Source organism: Daktulosphaira vitifoliae, unplaced genomic scaffold (genome assembly GCF_025091365.1).
Source record: "Daktulosphaira vitifoliae isolate Bord-2020 unplaced genomic scaffold, ASM2509136v1 Scaffold_3, whole genome shotgun sequence".
Classification (NCBI taxonomy): Eukaryota; Metazoa; Arthropoda; class Insecta; order Hemiptera; family Phylloxeridae; genus Daktulosphaira; species Daktulosphaira vitifoliae.
Genome location: NW_026099574.1, coordinates 30,122,326 through 30,147,433, shown reverse-complemented (window position 1 = coordinate 30,147,433; position 25,108 = coordinate 30,122,326). Strand labels below are relative to the sequence as shown.

The following is a 25,108-nucleotide window of genomic DNA, read 5'->3' as shown; positions in this document are numbered from 1 at the left end:
ATGTCTATTAATAGTTTTCGGAGCGTCGTATAAATATTATTGTTGGTGATTGTCCGCAAGTTAAACTTGTTAAGCCTACTGACTAACTTACTGAAAATCGAACGAAAGTTTCCATTTTATTTGCATGAGATTTTAGTCAGATGTTTATTACTTTATTCCAAACTTTTACGACTCATACGTGCCCGCCCGTTCAGTTTAATTTTAAAAATACGTTTCCGAGAATAGTAAGCAGCCGACAATTAACCCCTTAAGAACGAAAACGTTCTAGTCGATTTTTAAAAATTATAATTTACGTTTTGTTTTAAAGTTTTCTCTTGAAAAGTTCAACTTGAATACAATAAAAATATTTTGATATTTTTCTCAAAATTAAAATAGTTTATTTAATACTTTTGGGTCATATTGAATATTATTATTGTTATGGTTTTTCCCACACCCAAATATTTCTATCATATTACCAACAAATATTTAAACTAAAATAAATATTCGCTTATACAAACATATTTAAGTAAATTTTCATGTATTCTACTGTATATAATGCTTGTATATTTAAAGAATTGATAGTCGAAACAATATTTTTCAATATTATATTTTAAAATTATTATGAAAATCTATAAAACAACATATATTTCAATAATTGGGCAATACATTTTTGGCCTTATAATATGTTCAAAAATTTATTAAAATTACCATGATAAATAAAAATAAATAAAACCAGAATAATTTACCATGAATAAATAATACTTGAATTGAAAAAAAAACATTAGTGAAGAATCTTATCTTTTAGATTCGATGCGAAGCTGAAAAGGTACTGATTTTACTATGATGTGTTTTTTTTTTGTTTTGTGTCTGTTAACACTTTTTCTCTTGTCGAACGGATTTCTTTCAATAATACATCAAAAGATCACAATTTGTATCTAGTCGAAGACATTACCCTTAAAATTTACCTCGTTCCCTGTAAATTGGGGAAATCTCAAAAAAATTACAAATTTAAAAAAACATTAATGTTCAATATTATTTCAATTTTTTTTACTTAAAACTGCCATACATTTTTTAAAAATGACCTAATGAAAACTTTGGGACTAAAGAACAGCTCTAAAGTTTTAAATTCATCTTCAGCTTTCAAAATCGATGACCTCTGTTTCAATTGTCAATCGTGTACAGTTTTTTCCATCATTCTGGCAATTTGTGGATTCCATCCCAAAAGAACTGCGCTGGCTTGACGGCCAAGAATGTATCAAGCCAATTTTCGATATCTTCAACTTTGGTGAAATGTTTTCCAGCAAGGGCATTCTGCATCAATAGGAACAAATATTAGTCAGAAGGGGCAATGTGTGGTCTATAAGGTGGCGAGGCAAAACTTACTATTAAAATAATATTAAAAATAAAGAATCGTTTAACATAATTATCAAAGGATTGTATTGAACATATACATAATATATACTCCCACAAATTCAAATATTCATTAAATAGTTGTTTTAGAATATGAATAAACCTAGTTAAAATATAATTGTACAAAATATATATATATATAAAATTCTATAGCTAAAAATTATTTTAACAGTTATACTTTTAACATTATTCATAATAGCTTAAGTTAATTATGGCTGCTACCATTCCAGCACTAAAAATTGAAACTCCCAAGATCATCATAAGTAAATCTTTGAAAATTATAATTTTTTTGTGGCTATTCCGTCAATCCCGTATACTATGCAAAACTCGACCAAATATGGAAAAACCATAAAGTTCCATATGCTAATGCAACCTAGTAATACCATCATCTGACCCAGGAATTTGTCCATAAACCAAGAACCTAATATTGTTGAGCGTAACTTAAGAAAAATATCGTTTTTTAAAACAGATATTATTATAATAAGGTGAAAACTAAAAACCAAAATACATGTTTGATTATCATCTTTTTAGCCGTCATATTAATTTTAGCTTCGATGCGAAGCGGAGAAAGTACTAATTTTACTATGATGTGTTTTTTTTTTTTATGTCTGTAGCCACTTTTTCTCAGCTCTCACTGGACCGATTTCTTTCAAAAACACGTCAAAAGATCACAAATCGTATCTAGTTGAAGACATTACCCTTAAAAATTGAAAAAAATTCCCTCGTTCTTCGCAAATGGGGGAAATATCCAAAAAAATTACAAAAAATCGCTAATTTTCGAAATTTTTTCAATTATTTTTACTAAAAACTGCCGTAACTTTTTTAAAAATGAACATATCAATATAATTCTTGTTTTTTATAGATGCATGATGTCACTACCTATAATTTGGTATATTTTTTTGAAAATCTATCACTTAACCTGCTCATTAGGGGGGGTTTAAAATAGCAACATTTTTACAAAAATTAACTTTTTCAACTTAATTTTTGAAAATGTTCTGGAAATACTGCGTCCTTCAAACATATATAAAATTAAAGCTTATTTTATGTACTATAAAATGAAAAAAAAAATTTGTCCCAACGACCTATCTTCTATGTGCAAATGGCTACCGTATTCAAAAATATGCTATTTTAACAAATTTTTTTTTTTTAAATTAAACACTATCTACAGATTTGAATCGAAGCGTTTTTTATGATAGTGATTTTAATCACTGTCAGATATCTATACTGGACCCAACTATGCCACGACCCCACTGTGCCGTCACCCCACTATGCTGGGTTTTTTTTATTTATTCTTTGAAAAATATTGCTGTCGTAATAGTAACGTTAAAATAACTTTTAAGTCAATAAGATTTTATAGAAAAACGAGGTTTTCCTACGCATTTGTGGTTAGTTAACAATCATGTAAACTATATTTTGAAGACTAGGTCGTGTTTACACCATTGAAATCTTTACTATAGACGTCATACTAACGTAGTTATATGACGTGGCATGAAGATATTTTAGACAGGGTCGTCATTTGTGGTACACAAGTTTTACACTTGCGTACTAATAAATATAGTTTAAAGAAACTAAAAAAACACGCTTTTAAAGCACATCGAACTAAAAAGTTAAAAATAATTTTTAAAATAAGCTTAAAATAATAATGAACGAAAAATACTAGTATTATTGTGATAAAAGCGTCGGGCGCTCAATATACGAAAATTATGGCACAAAACAGCCACGTCTATAAGGCGGGTGAGGCAAAACTTACTATTAAAATAATGTTAAAAATAAAGAATCGTTTAACATAATTATCAAAGGATTGTATTGAACATATACATAATATAATTGTTCCAAATATATATACTAAATTAAAAGCTACTACATCCAAGGAAAGCAGCAGGCGCGTAAATTTACTTACTCCCGGAACGTGGAGGTTGTGACGAAAAATGACGATACGGCTATCATCCTTTGTAATCGGAATGAATACACTCTATATCTCTTAATGAGAATAAAGCGTGTTAATATTTTTAATAGTAATTAGAATATATATATACATGTAAAGCAACTTAAGTACGTAAACGTATTATGCACTAGGTATAGCCGTGTTTTGTGGGCGAGGGAACGTTATACCTAAGGTATAAACGGCAGTAGGAATATATAAATATATATACGTAAGGCCCATTACACGCGGACGGTATTGGTCAATCAAAATAAAAATTTGTTTATATATATAAATATAATTGATGACACGCACGCGTGTACGGGTACGAAAACCGAAATAAAATTTTTTAGGAAAATATTGTTGTCAGCGAGTGGTGAGCGGGGTGGTGTGAATGCGTTACGACAGTCTAGTCTCAAGGCCATAGACGACGGGATACGCGAGAATAATAACACGTGGCGGGTGGAGAGTTACACACAAAAAACAACATACATGTGAAACTAATATTAGTGTGTTAAAAAGTAACCAAAAATGATCGCAAAAAGTTTTATAAACCTCTGTTTAAACATTTTTGTACGTTAAATAATTTAAATAAAGAACCCTTTGCATCACCACACTCAACCACTTGTGATCTATGCGATATCTTTACGTAGCAATAAAAAACGATTGAAATGACGCCCCCGAATTGAATTTGTTTAAAAAAATTACACGATCATCAATGACATATACAACTAACCAGACATGCAGATAATTCCCACGTGAAATTTATAAAGCCAATAAAGTTTAATAACTTTAAAATAAGCCAATTTCTTTTACATTTCGGAGGTGATGCCCAAAATAATAAAATTCATGTAAAACATTTTGATGCATACTAGATATATAAAATGAGTATATGGCCATAAAATACTTGAGGAACCTGGAATCATTTGATGTGTTTCCCGTTTTAAAAAGGTACTGCTATCTTACTAAGTTGCTTAATTAAAAAAAGAAGACACTTATTTGACATATTCAAATATAAAAAAACTATAAAATAACCATGGTTCGGTAAAGCGGTTAACAGACAAAAACTGAGTTTTGACGTTTTGAAAAAAGCCGTGTGGTTACTTGGCTTTTTTCCAATTACAATAAATATATTAGTAATTGAGAATATGGAAACTTTCAATACGCTGAAAACTTTAGGATTAGAGAACAGCTCTGGAGTTTTAAGTTCATCTTCAGCTTTCAAAATCTAAACATCGTTTAAAAATTAAAATTTTGTTTAAATATCGCTTGGAACGATTAGAAATTAAAAATCAATAAAAAATTTAATAAAATACGTTTTCAAATAATATTATTTATGTCTTGTATATTAATAATTATTACCTATTAATAAATATACAAATAATAGTTATTTTTACAACCAATTTTCATTATATGAATAGTACTAAACAGATATAAAGTATTTACGTACAAGAAACATATTTCAACTTACTTTAACATCTGCTTTAAAAATAACACTATGTATACTATATATGTTCCCATTAAAAACACACTCATGAACTCAATAAATCTTTGTATGTAAGGCATATACTTGGCCGTTGGAATAGCCACGAATAAAAACCAAAATATCATATAAATTATACATGCTTCGACTTCAGTATCGACTAAGTGCTTATACAATTAACAAGCTATATTAATTGGCTTCATACTTCCGACTTTGATTAAGTCATATAAAGTAATATTATAGTGTCTCTTTCGAGATTGCTTTAAGCCAATTGAATCAAATGGTCATGGTCGGAGTAGAATGTAGTTATCTTGTCTTTCTATATCAGTTTAGTGATCGTAAATAAACTACATATACATATTATACAATTATTGTATTATATGTATATGTAGTTTGATATTGTTTACTTACTAAAGTATTTACGTACAAGAAACTTATTTCAACTTACTTTAGGCAATGAAGTGCATGCGAACAATATTACACCTAAGCCTTGAAAAATATCAATATAATCCCCGTTAACCAACGTTGCTTCGTGTACATATGCTTTAAAAATAACACTATATTATACTACATATGTTCCCATTAAAAACACACTCATGAACTCAATGAATTTGATTTTAACCATTAACCAGAAATATTAGGGCTGTCACAGATATTTCAAAACCTAAAACTCCAAAACAAGTAAGTAGCTTTTTAGGCATGTGTAGTTATTATAGACGACTAATTAAAGACTTTTCCAAAATAGCTAATCCTCTCTTTGAATAAACAAAACTAAAACATAACTTAATTCTGGTAGCTTAAAAACATTTTTTTAGTCAAATTTAATTCTCTGGTCAACCTCAAGTAGTTGGGATTAAGATGACCAAAAAGAAGAGTCAAATTTAATTATTTATACAAATTATTATTATGAGCATCTAAGAGAACTTTGACAGTGATTTGAGTCACTGTTGAATATTTAAAACTTAATCTCAAAACTTGCGAAAGACAGGGCAATTTTCGTAAGCTATTTTATTCGATATTAAAACTTGAATTAATTAAAGCGTATTTAAAGATTCGAATTGAGAGACAAAAATAATATTATTCAATTGATAAATTTTTTTAATCATTTTATGATTATGAACAAAATAGTCATCAAAATATCATATATGCTGACATTTTTATAAGCATGGATATATAAAAGGCACAATAACGTCCATTATTTTTTTCCTTAATACAGAGTGGCCCACCACTCACTGACAACTTAAATAACTTTTGATCCAGTTAATATTTTTAGCTGATTTTTTTTTTTAATAATTGTTATACGTTAGGTCTATAGCTATATCTCAATAATTAATTTTTTTACATTTTATTAAAAAAATTAATTATTTTAAAATTTTAAATAAAATGTAAAAAAAAAATCTAAGATAGCTATTTTGTAGAGTAGAATTTAAGAAAAATTTTAGTAAAAAAATATCTTATTAATATTCAGTAGTAAATATTCTGTAGCGTTTTGAAGTTTGTGAAAATTTGAATTTTCATGTATTATTTTACGGTATTAAACATTGAAATACGTATTGAGAAAAGGACAGAAGAAAACACTATCTTTTCGTGATTACTATAATTTGGAGGTGTGTAACTTTTTCCATGAAAATGACATACTTTTGAATGAGAGTGATAAGTAATAATTGCCTTATCAAATTTCTTATCATGGTATTAATGCCAAGGTTGTAAATGATTGTCAATATAATTTTGTCAATACTTTCAATTGGCGTTTTGCATTCGACGATTCTTATGTATTCTCATTAATTTCAAATATTCGACTATATATACACAGTTCAATTCTAATTGGCTTAGAAATTATCAACATAATTCTTAATTAATCTAAACGGTACTATTACGAAGTGAATCACAGCATTCCATTAGTAAGTAGCACATCGTAAAGATATTTTATTTGTGGCGATTTAATGCTTGAAGTCAAAGAAAGATTTTTCAGAGAATTTAACAATTTTACAATTATTAATAGTTTAATAATTATTAATATGTTTATAGAGGCAAAAATTTTTAAGAAATCTGTAGTAAAACGTTTAAACATTTTAGAAACAAGAAATAAAAAGTACACTCGTATCCCTGCGCAGGGGATCATGAAAAAGAATCGAGTGAGACATATTCAAAAGAATTTGAACCGAAAAAATAATTTGGGAAATATAAATATATCAAAAAACCAAGAAGAAAATCATGCATCAAATGAAATTAATGAACATGTAGAAAGCTTTCCTAACACTATAAATAATCGAATGGCCGAGGAATCAAGAAGTCAAAAGTAATATTATTATTATCTATCTTAAAATAAGTAAACAAATACATTAATAAAATTTAAAAAAAGAGTAGTTACTACACAAGTAATAAAACTTAAGTGTGTGAAATTCAAAATTATTGAATTCTCACTAAAATTTAAACAAACTATGATTATATTAAAGATTTAAATGTATCTTCTAATATACACTTTTGAGTCGGAGTTTGATAAAAAATAAAGCGAAATGACTAAAGAAAGAAAACGTTAATTCAATGTATAAAAATTATTTCATAAAATTTTTCTTCGGATATATACAATAATCATTGATATGTATAGTATTTAGAAAAAACTAAGGACAGGAATCTTAATATATTTTTATGACAATTAAAAATTAAATCAAATAATAATACAAATTTTATAACATAAATTTGTTTACTTTTAAGCAATCGTACAGTCCGTCTCAATGCCGCATCGTTAGAGACTTTACCAGGTCAAAATAAACTCTCAGACTTAAAAAGAAAAAAGTCTGAGACATTATGCATCAAGATGTTTTACATAAATCCATTTTATTGTTTTGGACACCACCTCTTAAAAAGTCTGAAACATTGGAGGATCAAAAATCTAAAGCAAGAAAAATGTTTAACAATCCTAGTAAGTACATTTTTTTAAATACAAAATAATTTAGTTTTGCTGTGTGAGAAAATAGAAATAAAAATTGTTTAATTTTAGGGTTAATAAATATTAAAATCTTTTCTAGCTCATCATAATCAAATGGCTGATGATAATGACGCGGTTACTCAAAACGACCATCGTTATAAAGTACAGCAAGTATATGATGATAACACGAATACTTTTCTGCAGTGGATTAAGAGAAAAATAAGTATGGCGAGTGGGGACTGTTATAATACTAATTCCATGACAGCATATCTCAATTTCATATTTATTATTTCTATATTACATGGTTTGTACGGTGGCTGCGTCGGTTATAATTCAGACTTTAACGCTCGGCATACGAAGTTCAAACCCCGCCCGTTAAAATGACTTTTTATTTATTTTTTCTTAATTATTTATGAGTTAGAATACAATTTTCAACTCATTTGATTTTTATCTCATTTAGATTCAATATTTTCAATAAATATCAAGGATCTCATCACTGTAGACTCCCCTCGTGAGAAGAAATTTCTTATTCATGTTACTATAATTTTACTATGTGGTTTATTTTTGTCACTACGATTTATTTTCCCAGCCCTAACTTGACCTACTTTTTTCAATGATACGTCAAAAATTATTACAATTCATATTTAGTTGAAGACATTATCCTCAAAAATTAGTTATTAGTTAAAAAGTTATTTTGGAAATTTTAAATTACCTACATAAATAATAATTATTGTTCATATAGGTCTTATATATCACCATAATTAAAAAAAAAAATTGGTTTTCATTAATATTTGTGATTTAATTTAAGTTTTCTATTATAACTTGTTCATATTAAGTTCCTTTTTCAACTTTTGTACAAAGTATATTAACGTGTGACTACAAAAAAAAATCATTGGTAAAATTTAAAAAAAATTAAGTTCATTTTTATGACAAAATGTGAACACTAATGAATGATAAACTAAAATTGAAATAATAGTTATTTTTTAAATAAAATTAACTATTAATCTTTAAGCAGGCGCGTACCTATTTTTATGTTCTTAGTCGCGTGGGGGTCTATTAGACCCATTTCAATTTTCATGAATAAGTCATACATTTTTTTTTCGAAGGTATTTATTTATGAAAATCGAGTCAATATTACTATAAAAACCATCTTCTAAATTTATATCTATCTATGTATGTACACTAGGGTGGTCCTTATCTACATAGGTCATTTTTTTTTTTTTTATTAAATTCAATCAGGACGCCCCCTAGAATTGTTCTATAGGTTAATAAAATACATTTTGTGAAGTTTCGTGATTGTCCAATGATTTTTTCCCGTGCCGCAGAAGGGTTGAAATTTAATAAATTGGGGTAAAAATTAGTTTTTTACGTATAACTTGTTAAATTTTACTTGAATCAAAAAAATTTACTGAATAAAATTTGTTTAAAAATGTATTTCCTATAAAATATATTATATTATTTTTTACTCTATAATGCATATTTAATTGAATAATCAATAAAACACATAAATACGTCGTTTTTTCCCGATTCTAATTTTTTGCGTAATTCAGTTTTTATTAGCGTAAAAATTGATAGACTACCTGTACTTATAAGTTCAATGGTAATGAGCAACTTCTTGGCGTTCCTTTTATTAAATCAAGTACAGGAAGAGTACAAGCTTCAGCAATTCATAGTTTATTAGTAGAATGGTATATTGAAAATAAAGTTCAGGCTATTTGTTGCGACACAATAGCCTCTAATATGGGGAGATTACAAGGTGCTTATATTATTTTAGAGCAATACCTCGAAAGGGACCTTTTATAAAATTGCTTTATCTAGTGGACCAAATATACCATTGTTTAAAAAATTAAAAAAAAGTTGGGCACAGATTAAAGACTGTACAATAAATCCAGATTTAGAAAATATTACGGTTAAAACACAATTAAACGGCTTAGAAAGTAAATTAATTTTGTTTATAATGGAAAAAATAAAAATTAATCAACCAAGAGAAGACTATAGAGAACTTCTTAATTTGGCCATTATTTTTCTTGGCGGTGATCATTATACAAATATTTCTATTAGATCTCCTGAAGCTTTTCATCACGCCAGATAGATGGCAAAAGCCATTTATTGTTTAAAAATTTTTCTTTTTCGAGTCTTTCGAGCTAACAAATGACGAACGGGTTGGTGTTCGTGATATTTGTATATTTTTGGTAAGAATTTATTTAAAATACTGGTATTCTGAAAATAATTCTATTGAAGCTCCTCGTATGGACTTAGAATGCATGAAAAATGTTTATGAATACACAAAAATTGACGATGCCGTAGGTTTAATAGCACTTTAAATTTAGCAACCAATTATGGTATCTCGCGCCTGAAAATGCCTCAATGGCATTTTATGATGATCAAATACCTGTTGAAATAAAAAGACTTATGGTAAAATCATTACAAACTAATGAATGTGAAGACTTTAAAAAAATTAATCCGCCAAGAAATATAAAACATTTTGTAAGTAAAACTATTGACAAGTTCATTAAGGCAAACTCAAAAATTTTTTTTAAACGTTTTGATATGAAAACTAGTTTTTTAAGCAAAGCTCCCGAACGATGGAATTTAAATATAGATTATCTAGACTGTCAAGAAATAGTGCGAAGATTAAAAGTTGTAAACGATACTGCAAAAAGATCAGTGAAATTAATTGAAGAGTATAACTCGATAATTACTAAAAAAGAAGACCAAAAGCAATACTTGCTCCAAGTTGTCGCAGATTATAGAAAACATTTTCCTGATGCAAAAAAAACACATTAATGAAATAATGATGATTATTTAATAATAATTGATAATAAATTTCCATAATATTTTTTTAGTTGTGTTTTTTTTATAATTAAAGTTTATTTTTATTATTTATTAGTTTTATATTATATGTTTTAATCAGTTATATGTTATAAGACCAAGATTTAGAATTAGAAAATATTTTACTAAACAATATTTGTACATAATTTTCAAATCTAAATTTTATAATCTTTATAGATTTTGTAAAAATTTGTCGATTACGCTAATAAAAACTGAATTACGCAAAAAATTAGAATCGGGAAAAAACGACGTATTTATGTGTTTTATTGATTATTCAATTAAATATGCATTATAGAGTAAAAAATAATACAATATATTTTATAGGAAATACATTTTTAAACAAATTTTATTCAGTAAATTTTTTTGATTCAAGTAAAATTTAACAAGTTATACGTAAAAAACTAATTTTTACCCCAATTTATTAAATTTCAACCCTTCTGCGGCACGGGAAAAAATCATTGGACAATCACGAAACTTCACAAAATGTATTTTATTAACCTATAGAACAATTCTAGGGGGCGTCCGGGCAAAAAAAAAAACTTTGAAAAATAAGAGCCTGTACACCTTTTATGCAATATAATACATCCGTTTTTATTTATGTGGGGGTATGCTAGACCTCCACACAACTGTTTAAGGGTTAAATAATAAAAAATAAAGCGAAACAAATAGTATTTTCTAAATGGTATTATTTTAATAGTAATAAATAGTATCTTTTTTATTATACAGAGTGTTCAGTAAGTTAGGAAACAGTTAAATTGTTATAAACAATGAGTACAATAGAAATTCGTTTCCTTATTTACTGAACACTCTGTATAATTCACAAGATATAAATAATCTAAGAATTTATTAGTATTATTTTTTATCAGATTAATAAAGAAAATTCCAGAAAAACTTACAACAATCACATCTCATAAAATATTAACATATTACCATTGCTTTCAATTTTCAACAGTAAAAACCATAAGTCATAATATCTAATAACATAATTAATAAAGTGATTATTTTTTATTTCAGAAATTACTGCATCAACAACCATTGGTTTATTTTTTAATTTTGTTTACTAATAAAATAATAATATCACATTTCTACTATCACTTCATAAGTGCGTACTAGCGACATGACTTTTAAATCACATTGGCAATGTACAGCCCGCTTATTTTTGAAGTGTATTAAAAGTGCGTATTAGCGACAAGACATTATTCAGTAAACACCTTGGTGAATACTCTTTGTTCATGTTGGCTTAATACTGCCCACTTTTTTTTATTATCTTGAATAAAATGTGAATATCACTCAGTTAAAATTTATAAGAAAATTGTATATAATTATACAATATGCACTAAACAATATACTTATTATCAAAACATATTTGAAGTATATTTGTTTCGTACGAGGCAGCTAGACCGTAAGACGGTTATTTGAGTGCCGCACTAAAATACCGTTTTACCATAAGCCTGTTTAAATGGCTATTATTGAAGCGGAAGTGGGTCGCCTGGGAGGATAACGGCTAACCGCACATCTAATCAGTGATGGTGGGTGCTGGTAGTAGGGGTGCGACTTTAATTATAATGCCGCTAGTTATAGATATAAAAAATTGTCAAATTAAATATAATAAAACGGTAACACAGTAGGGTCGAGGCACAGTGTGGACGAGGCATAGATGGGACAATATAGATGATATCTGACAGTGATTAAAATCACTATGATAAGAAACGCTTCGATGCAAATCTGTATGTAGTGATTAATTTTAAAAAATTGGTGGATAATTACAAAAGCAACATCAACTCTTATTTCTTTAATTATATCCTGATTATTAGTTCTTTGATTTTAAAATATAATATATGAATAAATACTAAATATAGTTATTAAATTTAGTATGAAATTGATATTCAATAATTTAATATTGTAATTTATACGGAGAAATTATAAAATTAATAAAGAATTAAATTTTGGTTTACTTTTACGTATATAAAAATTTAAAGGGCTTGATGCAATATTTTTCAATAAAAACTGTTTGTTACTATTAATAAATGCACTGAACTACAAGGAAATTTCATCAGAAGCAAAAATATACTTTTCTAAATCAATTTTTCGTGTTGTTTTCAAATCTGCAATTAGACTTTTTCTATCACTTCTAATTATTTATATTATTACTAATTACATATAAAATAATAATTAAAAGAAAAAAAAATTTGTTTTCAAATTATTACTGATTTGATTTTAATATGTTAAAAATAATCAGTCCAAATTTTCATTTTTAACCTATTTTTTTGATTGGGTTGATGTAAAATTTTTGATAAAGTTTTGTCAAAGTTTATAATAAAAAAAATTGAATATGTTACCATAACTTATAGCTCAATTACAAGTTTCAAATTGACATAAATAAATAGAAAATGTTATGAGAATTAAAACAATGCTATTTTTAAGATTAATATGCAGTCAGGAAATTTTATAATTACAGTATATTTATCAGAAAAACTCATTATTTTTTTGCATTTTTATCGTAATAGAAACCATAGTAAACATTTCTAAGTAACTTTTGGTATTTAAAAAGATTCTACAATTGAAATATCCAGATCTGAATTAATTTTAATGATTCACTTTAACTAAAACAAAAAAGATTAAATCATTCTACTTTGTAATTTAATAATTGTTTTACTATTACCTAGTAACTTTTGGTGTTTAAAAAGATTTACTCAATTGGGCGTATTATAAAATTTGATTATAATTGTAAAAATCCATTGTTAATTCAGGAGAAATTAACTATCATTTTTTAACACGCTTATATTAGTTTCACATGTATGTTTGTCGTTTGTTGTTTGTAAGTTTGTAACTCCACGCGGCACGTGTTATTATGTTGCGTATCCCGTCGTGTATGACCTTGAGACTAGACTGTCGTAACGCATTTGCCCCATCCCGCTCACCATTCGTAGACAACAATATTTTCTAACCCGTAGACGCGCGCGTGTCATCAATTATGTATATATGTATATATAACAAATTTTTATTTATTTTTGGTTTTTGTACCCGTATACGCGTGCATGTCATAAATTATATATAGATATAACAAATTTTTATTGTGATTGACACGGCTCCACGTCGTTTCGTTATACACAATACCCCACGACTCGTGCCACCTTTATCAGCCATCGCCATATTTTATGAGTATTTGACTGACCAACACAAAGTCCAACAAGTGCCGCACGGCCAACGCCGTCCCGCCACTAATGATACTGTAGTTTTCTTCCCGTTGTCAAAGTGATAACGTCAACAAACGGATCCGCACTCGCGCGCCATCGTCATCTACGCTGCTAACCTTTTGACGCCCGAGGATCACGCCGGTCATCGCGTCGTCTACGCCAACGAAAGTGCCGCGATATTATGCGAAGATTATATATTCTTACCATCGCAGCTAATATTAATATATATATATATATATATATATATCAATATTTATATATACGTATATGTTAATATTCATTTATATATCCCTACAGCCGACGCCGCTGCCGCCATATATGCCTCGCGCCCCGCCCGCCAACAAAACACAGCTATACCTCGTGCATGATACGTTTACGTACTTAAGTCGCTTTACATGTATATATATATATTCTAATTACTATTAAAACTTATATATTAATACGCTTTATTCTCATTAAGAGATATATAGGGTATTTATTCCGATTACGGGGAATGATTGCCGTATTGTCATTTTTCGTCACTACCTCCACGTTGCGCGCTTGCTGCTTTCCTTGGATGTGGTAACCGTTTTCAGACTCCCACTCCGGAATCGAACCCTGATTCCCCTTTACCCGTTACAACCATGATATTGATAGTAACTACTATCATAACATGTAACTAAAAAGTGAAAAATAAATATAGTTTAAAAAAACTAAAAAACACGCTTTTAAAGAACATCGAACTAAAAAGATCAAAATAATTTTTAAAATAAGCGTAAAACAATAATGAACGAAAAGTACTAGTATTATTGTGATAAAAGCGTGGGTGCTCTGTGCTATATTATTCGTATATTGAGCGCCTAACGCTTTTATCACAATAATACTTTTAATAGTACTTTTCGTTCATTATTGTTTTACGCTTATTATAAAAATTATTTTGATCTTTTTTAGTTCGATGTTCTTTAAAAGCGTGTTTTTTAGTTTTTTTAAACTATATTTATTTTAGAAATGATTTATTATATAGCAATATGTTACTAAAAAAATTAGCACACACAAATAGAGTAAAAAAATTATTAAATTACTAAGTAAAATGATTTAATTTTGTATTTGAAACCTATCATATCAAACTTGATTCGTCAATAAATACTTTGAAAACATTAGAAATGAATGATTTTAATTGTCTGTATGGAGAACATGGGATAAGTAACTGTTTCATTAATAAATTAGAATTTTTTTTCAAATTTTGAGGGTAATATCTTCAACTAGATACGAATTGTAGTCTTTTGACGTATCATTGAAAAAAGTAGGTCAAGTTAGAGCAGAGAAAATAAATGATAGTCACAAAAAAATATCTTCTCAGCTTTGCATCAAAGCTAAATCTAAAATATAGTAAAATAATTTTAATATGAATAAGAAATTTCATCTCGCCAGTGGCGATTACAGTGATTGTATCCTTGATCTTTATTGAAGTTATTGAATCTAAATAGATAAAAATCAAAGCAGTTGAAAATTGATTTTAACTTACAAAGAATAAAGAAAAAATGCAAAAAATTCATTGCCATACGCGGGTTGGAACCCTGTACCCCAAGTGCTTAAGACATAAGTTTTACCGACTCGAGAACCGTACGTTCAAAGCTATTTTCACTACTTAAAAAAAGCAAAAAACTTTAAATAAGTTTAACTTTCTATGCTATATCAAATTGATTTATATAATATTTATGAAAATCAGTGTACTCCCATTGTCAGGTATTATAAATTAAAATAAAATACAAAACACAAAATTTTAACACAAAAATAGCATATTTTTGAATACGGTAGTCATTTTTACCATGAAGACAAATCCAGAGGTCAATTTTTTTTTTCAAATTAAAGTATATTACATAAGCTTTAATTTAAGATATATATAAATGTGTCAGTATTTCTGGAAGACTTTCAATAATTAAATTGAAAATGTCCTAGTTTCAATAAGAATGTTTAAGGTTTTGACCCCCTTTGTATAAAGTTTTTTACAAAAAAAGTGTGTCCGATGAAAACCCCTTTCATCTCTATAAATATTTTTAATATTATAAATAATAATATTGATCCATACATTTCTCCAAAAGTTATAGCAATATAAATTTAATAATATAACATACAAAATCGAGAATTTTTTCACGGAAATCGTACGTTTTTCTTTAACTTTGATGTCCGTTTTCACTATGAAGACAATTCCAGAGGTCAAAATTTTTTTTTTCAAAATAAATTATATTACATATAAAAATATATATAAAAGTGTCAGTCTTTCCGGAACATTTTCAAAAGTTCTACTTTCTATACGCATTTTAAAAGGTTTGCACCTCCCCTCCTATATAAACGGAAATGGTCCGATTTAAAAAAAAGTATGTCGAATGAAAGAAGTATATATAAAGTATTTATCATTAAAGAATAAAGTTGATTCATGCATTTTTTAAAAAGTTATAACAACATAATGTTAAAAAATGTAAAATATAATATCAAGAATTTTTTCACAAAAATAGCATATTTTTGCATACGGTAGTCATTTTCACCATGAAGACAAGTCCAGAGGTCAAATTTTTTTTTTTCAAATTAAAGTATATTACATTAGCTTTAATTTAAGATATATATAAAAGTGTCAGTCTTTCCGGAACATTTTCAAAAGTTAAGTTGAAAAAGTTCTACTTTCTATACGCATTTTAAAAGGTTTGCACCTCCCCTCCTATATAAACGGAAATGGTCCGATTTAAAAAAAAGTATGTCGAATGAAAGAAGTATATATAAAGTATTTATCATTAAAGAATAAAGTTGATTCATGCATTTTTTAAAAAGTTATAACAACATAATTTTAAAAAATGTAAAAAATAAAATCGAGAATTTTCACACAAAAATAGCAATCGGTATGCCATTTTCACCACAAAGACAAGTCCAGAGGTAAAAATTTTTTTTTTTCAAATTAAAATATATTACATTAGCTTTAATTTAAGGTATACATAAAAGTGTCAGTCTTTCCGAAACATTTTGTAACGTTACGCTACGGCTTTAGCATTGTTTGACAGTTGCAAGAAAGTCCGCTGGACAGCGCTGTTTGACAACCTTTATTCAAAAGAATGTAAATTAATGTATTTATTTTTTATTATATTTATCGTAATAATTATTTTATGTTACATATCAGTCTTAACGAGAACTCGAAAATGAAATAGAAAATTAAAATACGCATTTGTTTTTTGGAGGGTATTTAAAAAATAAATTATATGCGGGCAATTGTTTTACACTACTCAGGTGGTGACGGGTAGCATAAAGTACACCGTCACTACTTGTACAATTATTCTCTAAGAATTCTAATAGTTTATCATTAATTCTTCTTTTCTTTATGTCGTTTTACTAGTGATCGCAATATTAATTGCCAACTGGTCTTCATCCATTCAACTTTCCATTGAGAACGTTTTCTTTATTTTTTCCTTATATCTTAACTCTTATTACATATATAATTTTCAACGGTGTTCGTAACTAAGCGTTACCAACCGTGATCAAAATTATACATTCTTTTCTTTAAAAGTTAGTAATAATCTTCAACGGTGATCATAACCATCGTGTTATCAACCGTGATCAAGATTACTAGCTTTTTCTAAGTATTCCTCTTTAATCCTTTGCAACGGTGCTCGTAATAAACGCTTTACCAACCGTGATCCAAAGGGTTAGATTCCACCACTTACATAATACAGTTCATCTTCAACGTTGAAAAAGTTAATTTTTTGTAAAAAAATTACCATTTTGAAACCCTTCCTGTTGACTGTTAAAGGGTCAAATGTTCACAAAAATATATAAAATGATAGGTAAATATCTAAATATCTATTAAAAAAACATTATATTGATTCGGTTATTTTTAAAAAAGTTATGGCAATTTTAAGTAAAAAAAAATTGAAGAAATGTCGAAAATTAGCGATTTTTAAATTTGTAATTTTTGGGGGATTTCCCCCGTTTACGGGGAACGAGGGAATTTTGTTGATATTGTTCATCAAAATCGGTCCAGCGAGCGCTGAGATTGAGCGTTCACAGACACAAAGAACAAAAAAAACCCATAGTAAAATTAATACCTTCTCAGCTTCACATCGAAGCTAAATTAAAACACAATACACATAATATTATTTTAAAGGTCGTAGTAGAAAATAGAAATGAAAATAATAATAATATCGATTATACTATTATAGCAAACGAATAACGCGAGCGTTAATTCTAAAAATAAATTACCCAATACAGTACTAATATTTTAGTGAGTGGACGACGCTGCCGGTCGTTCAAAACAAGTACATAAGATTGCAGCTTAACCGTATCCGCACGCACACAATTGGGTACCTAATTTATAATATACGTTTCCAAATATTGTTCGGAAGAAGCTGTAGGTCGTCCAAACACTGCTCGTATGTACAGCGTACTCGTATGTGTACTCGTGGTATCTGTGGGAAACAACTTTAATGTTCGTACACGACAAATGTATTATAACTATTTTACTATTTAAAAATTGAATTTTATAGGATGATCCAATAAGTAACGAGAGCAGACAATAATTAAATAAAAAATAACCAGTTATATTAGAAGTTCTTCAAAGAGTATCTTAAATTTAAGGGGTAACGGGGAGCCCTTAAACACTAATGGCCGACGAAGCGGCATAAAACAAAATAATTAAACAAATAATAAATAACATTAAAAAATAATATAAAAACTCAGCTGAATAGATGAAGTTCTTGATAGTGATGAGTGGACTGTATGAGATCTTGTGGTAATGGTATCGAACATCTAAGTATCACGAGTCCGAGTGTAGATCCAGGCACGTTATGGCAGATGAAAACAGACGGCGGAAAAGCGACTACGTCAATGGATAGGACCCAATCATTAGTGGCGTGCAAGGGGACGAGAACTTTGGCCACAAGGGTGAAATATACAAATAATAAAAATTATGACATACAATGGCCGAACAATTTACCATTCAAGGGAAGACGCTTGCAAAAAAAAAAAAAAATGATACATAAATTCATTGATGTACGACGATGAACTGTACACGGATGACAATAGACACGGTGGCCATCGATTTGCTGTGCTGGGTGGGCTAGGGGGTGAGTAAAACAAAGACACAAGAGATCAGCTGTCAACGATATATTGTAATCAACGATGTTTGTAATTACTGGTCCACTAGGTCTTTGCTAAATGACGTTTTCTACAAAACAATATTACACTGAACAGAGAAACCACAATTTATTCAAATCAATCAAGGTGACTAAGATCGATATAGACTTTTAAATGGATTAATTATTAATATTTAATCATTTCAATTATAATTAAATTAATAAATAGAGTGAAAGAAAACAGCAATTTGAGTAAATTTTCTTCATAAGTTAACTTAGTAGCTTATAAAAAGAAACACGAAATATATGCAGATTTCTTATTAAAATAATAAAATTAATATCATATATGATAAATTGTGTATGTATAAGTAAAATAAATTATACTCAAATTGGTAACATAAGCATTTTTATATCAAAAAAAAGTTTTAAATTTACTAAAGAACTTAAACCATATAAATTGCACTTTTAAATAATTTAATTATTTAATATATAAAATAATATAAAAATTAACTAAACTAGGGTATAATACAGAATTAAATTGTATCTACTAGTTTTGGTAATGCATCATAATCGGTTAAATAATTAAAAAATTAAATAAAACTAAGAACAAAAATCGATTAGGCATAAATGAAACAAAATAAACAAAAATGTAAAATTAGAAAAAAAAATAAAAGGATTGAGGCTATTTGTTGTTACTGTTCAATTGCATTTATTTAAACTGTTTCGTAAGCAAATTTGTTCCACTTAGCACAAAGTATCACATTTTCTTACGAAAGCTCGATTTTTATTTAAATATTGTATTTTCAATGATCAAAAAAATGTGAGTATTTAAAAAAACACTTAATATAGCGTAAGAAACATCATATAAAAATTGACGATTAAATAGATGTAAAATTATGATCAAACATTTTAGAATACTATCCAAAAAATATAAAATATTTGTCTTTTATTGAGACTGATGACATAACTCTAAGTAATAGAATACAGTGAAAATTGAATCATTTTGAACAGTACTTTTTTCATTAAGTTCTACACATTTTGAAATAAATTATTAACAGATAAATAATACAAGATAGTATTATTTATTCAAATAAAAATAAATTATATAAGAATAACATTTATATTATTTAAGAAATATTTTTTCTTAATTAATTTTATAATTGGGTTATCCCATGTACCAAAATAATTTTATTTAAACAAAAAAATAATTCTCCTAAAATAAAAATTAATTAATTACTTCTCTATACATTTAAACAGAATTTAATTACATAAAAAGTGAGATATTGTTTTAATTGAACTTTGTAATAACAATAAAGGAAATAACAGAAAAAACGACTATTTAAGTTTTTAAAAACTATACTTAATCATAATAAAAATGATAATATGTATTGTACTAAGATTTAAATACTTTCAGACTTATACTATCAAACTTAGATAATTACTATGGATTATAAAATATTACATACCATTCATAGACATGCATACTTTAAGTATATCATTCTTTTTCGGCGAAAAAAATCTTAGAAAACGCGACTTAGCAAACAGTATTACCTTTACAAAGGTTGGAACACAAATCAAGAGATTTTAAAAATTACTAACGGACCAATTTAAATGTGCACATCAAACGCTAAATGCTCTATACAACCGAAAATAGTCGGTAGAACACGAACATAGCCGATCGAGGAATAACGAGTTGTATGTATTCCCTATTTCATAGAAAATTCTAGAATACAAATTCTAAAATTAAAATTTATGTAATTATTATTATAATAGAATTAAAAATAAAAATTAATCCTATTACAGTTGTAAAAGTGCATAGTTTTAATTTACATTTAATAATGATATAATGTAGAACTAAATCTTAATGAAGAAAAAAAAATTATTTATTATAAAAATTGTTTTTATTACAATAATAGATATGATCAACATTTTTACTATAAAGTTACTGCTACTTTAATTAAATGCATAGGAATATTTGATATTTAATTAAATAACAATTATAGGATATTAAATTAAATTATACATTGAATAAATCAAAACAAGGATATATGGGCGAAGTTAAATAGGTGGTGTCACATTTTGTGAAGCACGATCATTATCACATTCATGTAACATATTATTGCTAGATTATATTTATAATATTGAACGGCGTGCGTGTAAAAAGACAATATAAATACATTAATATTTAAAAAGTGTTTTTAGACAAATAAAATAAAAAAAAATCATGTTATTTATTTGACGTACCTTTGAAATATCCCATTTAGAATATTTACAAATAAATTAATATCTTATATTACAATTTACGCAAGCGTTAATATAGTCTTTTATAATATCTTTTAGAAAAATATGTATAGAAATGCATAAAAATTATCCTATGTTCCTATACCCGAGTTAATTTAAATATTTTTTTTTTAAAAAATAATTTTCAAAAAAACTTGATTTTTAAAATAATCTTATAAAATTAGCCTTTTATAATCTTTTCTAAAAATAATGCAAATCTTTAGCTCATTTTTATTTAATATGCCACAAAATAGCGGTCTCAGAATTAATTTTTGAGGGGTGTAATAGGCGAAATGTGCCATTACATTTAAGTCAATCCAACCCAATCAATCAAGTCTGATTTGAAGTATACAACATAATTTTAATAATGAAATATAGTATTTAAACTTGTCAAAAGTTTATGTTAATAATAACTTAAAGTATAATAGGCTAAAATATACAGTCCTTAGTACTTAAAAGGAAATTACCTAGGTTTTTATCAATATATTTATTTATTGATATAGTTACATAAGTTGTTTTATAAGTCAAAAATGTTATTAAAATTCTTATTATGTTTTTAGAATTTATATAAGTTCAATACTTTTTTATTTAAAAAAATTGTATAATTTACATTTATTCATCAAAACTAATATTATTCAGATGAGACAGTGGTTTTTTAACACGCTTATATTAGTTTCACCTGTATGTATGTATGTATGTATGTATGTATGTATGTATGTTTGTTAGTAACTCTGCAAACGCCACGCGTTATCGCATATTCCGTCGTCTAGACTAGACTGTCATAACGCATTCACCCCACCCCACGCCTCGCTCAACAAACGCCAGCAATACTATTCCTGTATAAATTTATTTTCGGTTTTCGTACCCGTACACACGTCCGTGTCATCAATATTATACAGGTGGCCCACCACTCACTGACAACTTAAATAACTTTTGATCCAGTTAATATTTTTAGCTGATTTTTTATTGAGAAAAGGACAGAAGAAAACGCTATCTTTTCATGATTATTGTGTATACATATGATGATAAAGTGTATACATTACAAACTTGGCATTAATACCATGATAAGAAATTAGATAAGGCAATTATTACTTATCACTCTCATTCAAAAGTATATTGAAAAGATAGCGTTTTCTTCTGTCCTTTTCTCAATACGTATTTCAATGTTTATAACCGTAAAATAATACATGAAAATTCAAATTTTTACAAACTTCAAAACGCTACAGAATATTTACTACTGAATATTAATAAGATATTTTTTTACTAAAATTTTTCTTAAATTCTACTCTACAAAATAGCTATCTTAGATTTTTTTTTTACATTTTATTTAAAATTTTAAAATAATTAATATTTTTAATAAAATGTAAAAAAATTAATTATTGAGATATAGCTATAGACCTAACGTATAAATATTATTTTAAAAAAAAATCAACTAAAAATATTAACTGGATCAAAAGTTATTTAAGTTGTCAGTGAGTGATGGGCCACCCTGTATATATATTCTAATTACTATTAAAAATATATATTAACACACTTTATTCTTATTTAGAGATATAGAACTCATTCATTCCGATTACAAAGGATGAATCCAGTATCGTCATTTTTCGTCACTACCTCCATGTTCTGGGAGTGGGTAATTTACGCGCCTGCTGCTTTCCTTGGATGTGGGGGCCGTTTTCAGACTCCCTCCCCGGAATCGAACCCTGATTTCCCGTTACCCGTTACAACCATGATATTGATAGTAACCTCTATCATAACATAAAACTAAAAAGTGAAAAATAAATATAGTTTAAAAAAACTAAAAAAACACGCTTTTAAAGCACATCGAACTAAAAAGTTAAAAATAATTTTTAAAATAAGCTTAAAATAATTATGAATAAAAAATACTAGTATTATTGTGATAAAAGCGTGGGTGCTTTGTGCCATATTTTTCGTATATTGAGCGCCCGACGCTTTTATCACAATAGTACTAGTATTTTTTGTTCATTATTGTTTTAAGTTTATTTTAAAAATTATTTTTAACTTTTTAGTTCGATGTACTTTAAAAGCGTGTTTTTTTAGTTTTTTTAAACTTTATTTATTTAATAAATTGATTATAGTAATTTCCACAATTAATTGATAAAATAGTTTAAATGTGTCAATAACTTTATACTTAAACTTACCTGGTATGAGCCGACTGACACTAAGTAATGGTGACTTATGTCTAAACTTAATATTTATTTATTTATTTATTTATGCGCATTTGATTCATGCAAATATATTTTATCGAATGATTATGGATTACAATTAGCAACCGCATAAACAAAATAGTTAAAATAACATATGAAAAGTAAAAACTTTAATGATAAAAGTAAATTAAGATGGAAATTTCTAAGGTACATAAAAAAATAATAATAATTTATTTTACATGAAGGAGTATTTCTATTGTTAACAATTTTTAAAAAATACATTACTCTTAAGAACTATTTTTTTTGACATTTTTAAATAACTTATTTTTTGTAAATCCCAACCCAACTCTAACTTGATTTCATCATAAAGTTTATAATAATTAATTAATAAACACATTTTTAGAATTTCGTACTGGAAGATTTTAACGCATAAAATGTACGGGAAAATTTTAATAATAATAAAAATGTTATATAAGTGTGTGAATTTTTGATACTTCATCTCAAAATTACAGTACTTGTGTGTAAAAGTAAAGTGTATGTTAAAAGTATTATACCAACGTACTAGAATTTTTGGATAATTTCTTACAGTGTTTATTAGAATTGTAAAACAAAAAAAGAGTCCTGTTATATTTAGTGTTTTTAAGATCAAAAACAGCTTTTAAATAACATTTCTGTAGATCATAATAAAATATTTATATTATGAAAATCATCATATCATAAAATAGTCAATTTTTTCAAAATATTTTGAGTCATTTATTGTAAACAAAGGGTTTAATATTTCAAATATTGACGGATAAAACTCCTTTTATAGATTTAAAATATAGCTTAACAAAAATCAAAATTTTGTCAATATTTTTTTTTAATGTACAATATGGATTATTACCAATGTAATAATATTAGACCTATTTTCGATATTAACTAAATAAATAGCCAATATTGTATAGGAAACTATTTATCTAGAATTAACTTTTAAAAAATATATTTGGTAGGCAAGTTGGACGTTCCCATTTATAATTATGATCTATTTATAATTTACAGTCTATGGTTTAGTATTTTCCCTTTATGTCTATATATATATATATATATGTAGCTTGGTAGATAGACAAAACAAAACTAATAATGGTTTGATTTATATTATTAAAGGTTTCTTTTATCTTAATACGAAAATAAAGCGATGTGTTTTATTATTTCGAAAAACTAAGATAATATCTTTAAGTTATGCATACATATACATTTTATATGTACCACAATTAATTACTGAGATATTAAATAAACTTTTAATAATATTGGTATATATTAAAAAAATTATTTGTTTTTTTGAAGAATGTGAAATTATGATGATATAATTATTACATAATTCCTCCCTCTAAAGCCGGGTTCCCACTACTGGTGTATTTGCCGAACATTCGCTATTTGTCTTTGTTTGTCAAGCAGTGGGAACGGTGTACTTGTACGTGTGTTCGGCGTTTGTTCATCGGCATCTTCCCGACGGTTGTCGGTATTTGTGACACGAATCAAAGGGATTATAAATATTTGTCCAAATACGCGATAAGTGGGAACGGTCTACTCCTCGGCTATGTTTTTTATTTCGACGACTATTTGATCAAAATCAATACTTAATTTATTTATATAAATTGTTTTAGTTAATTTAATTATTTGTTTTAATTAGTTAAATAAATTTTCAATTTTTTAAATTATTATACAGAGTGATTTTTTTACCGCTGGTCAATCAAGTACCTTTAAAATAATAAGTATTTTATAAACTAGGCTCCGCCTAGCTGGGGCTCCGCCCCAGACCCGGGGCCCTTCGAGC

At 27.1% G+C, this 25,108-nt stretch overlaps 1 protein-coding gene and 1 long non-coding RNA gene across 5 annotated transcripts; one reads left to right on the top strand and one right to left on the bottom strand.

The window, feature by feature from the left end:
- Positions 1–736: 736 nt before the first annotated feature.
- On the bottom strand, positions 737–20,492 carry LOC126901819 (uncharacterized). Its single transcript, XR_007703130.1, has 3 exons — positions 20,314–20,492; positions 1,046–1,290; positions 737–952 (listed from the first exon to the last, which is right to left on the bottom strand). It is a non-coding gene; the product is annotated as an uncharacterized LOC126901819 (long non-coding RNA).
- Positions 6,562–11,645, top strand: LOC126901817 (uncharacterized). 4 transcript variants are annotated; one of them, XM_050678630.1, is made up of 5 exons: positions 6,562–6,694; positions 6,870–7,092; positions 7,509–7,716; positions 7,823–7,945; positions 11,569–11,645. In XM_050678630.1, exons 3-5 carry the CDS (start codon positions 7,602–7,604, stop codon positions 11,616–11,618), a joined length of 288 nt encoding a protein of 95 aa, XP_050534587.1. In that variant the 5' UTR covers positions 6,562–6,694; positions 6,870–7,092; positions 7,509–7,601; the 3' UTR covers positions 11,619–11,645. The 4 variants fall into 4 exon arrangements, with proteins under 4 accessions (XP_050534587.1, XP_050534586.1, XP_050534584.1 ...); XM_050678629.1 differs by lacking the exon at positions 11,569–11,645 and having other exon boundaries at positions 6,908–7,092; positions 7,823–8,370; XM_050678627.1 differs by lacking the exon at positions 11,569–11,645 and having other exon boundaries at positions 7,823–8,370.
- Positions 20,493–25,108: the final 4,616 nt, after the last annotated feature.

Excerpts from the sequence above, each read along its gene's own strand:
- LOC126901817 (XM_050678629.1), top strand. The coding sequence starts at position 6,914 with ATGAAAAAGAATCGAGTGAGACATATTCAAAAGAATTTGAACCGAAAA. Across the intron at positions 7,093-7,508 it reads GAGGAATCAAGAAGTCAAAA|CAATCGTACAGTCCGTCTCA; the intron begins GTAATATTATTA and ends TTTACTTTTAAG. Across the intron at positions 7,717-7,822 it reads AAAAATGTTTAACAATCCTA|CTCATCATAATCAAATGGCT; the intron begins GTAAGTACATTT and ends AATCTTTTCTAG.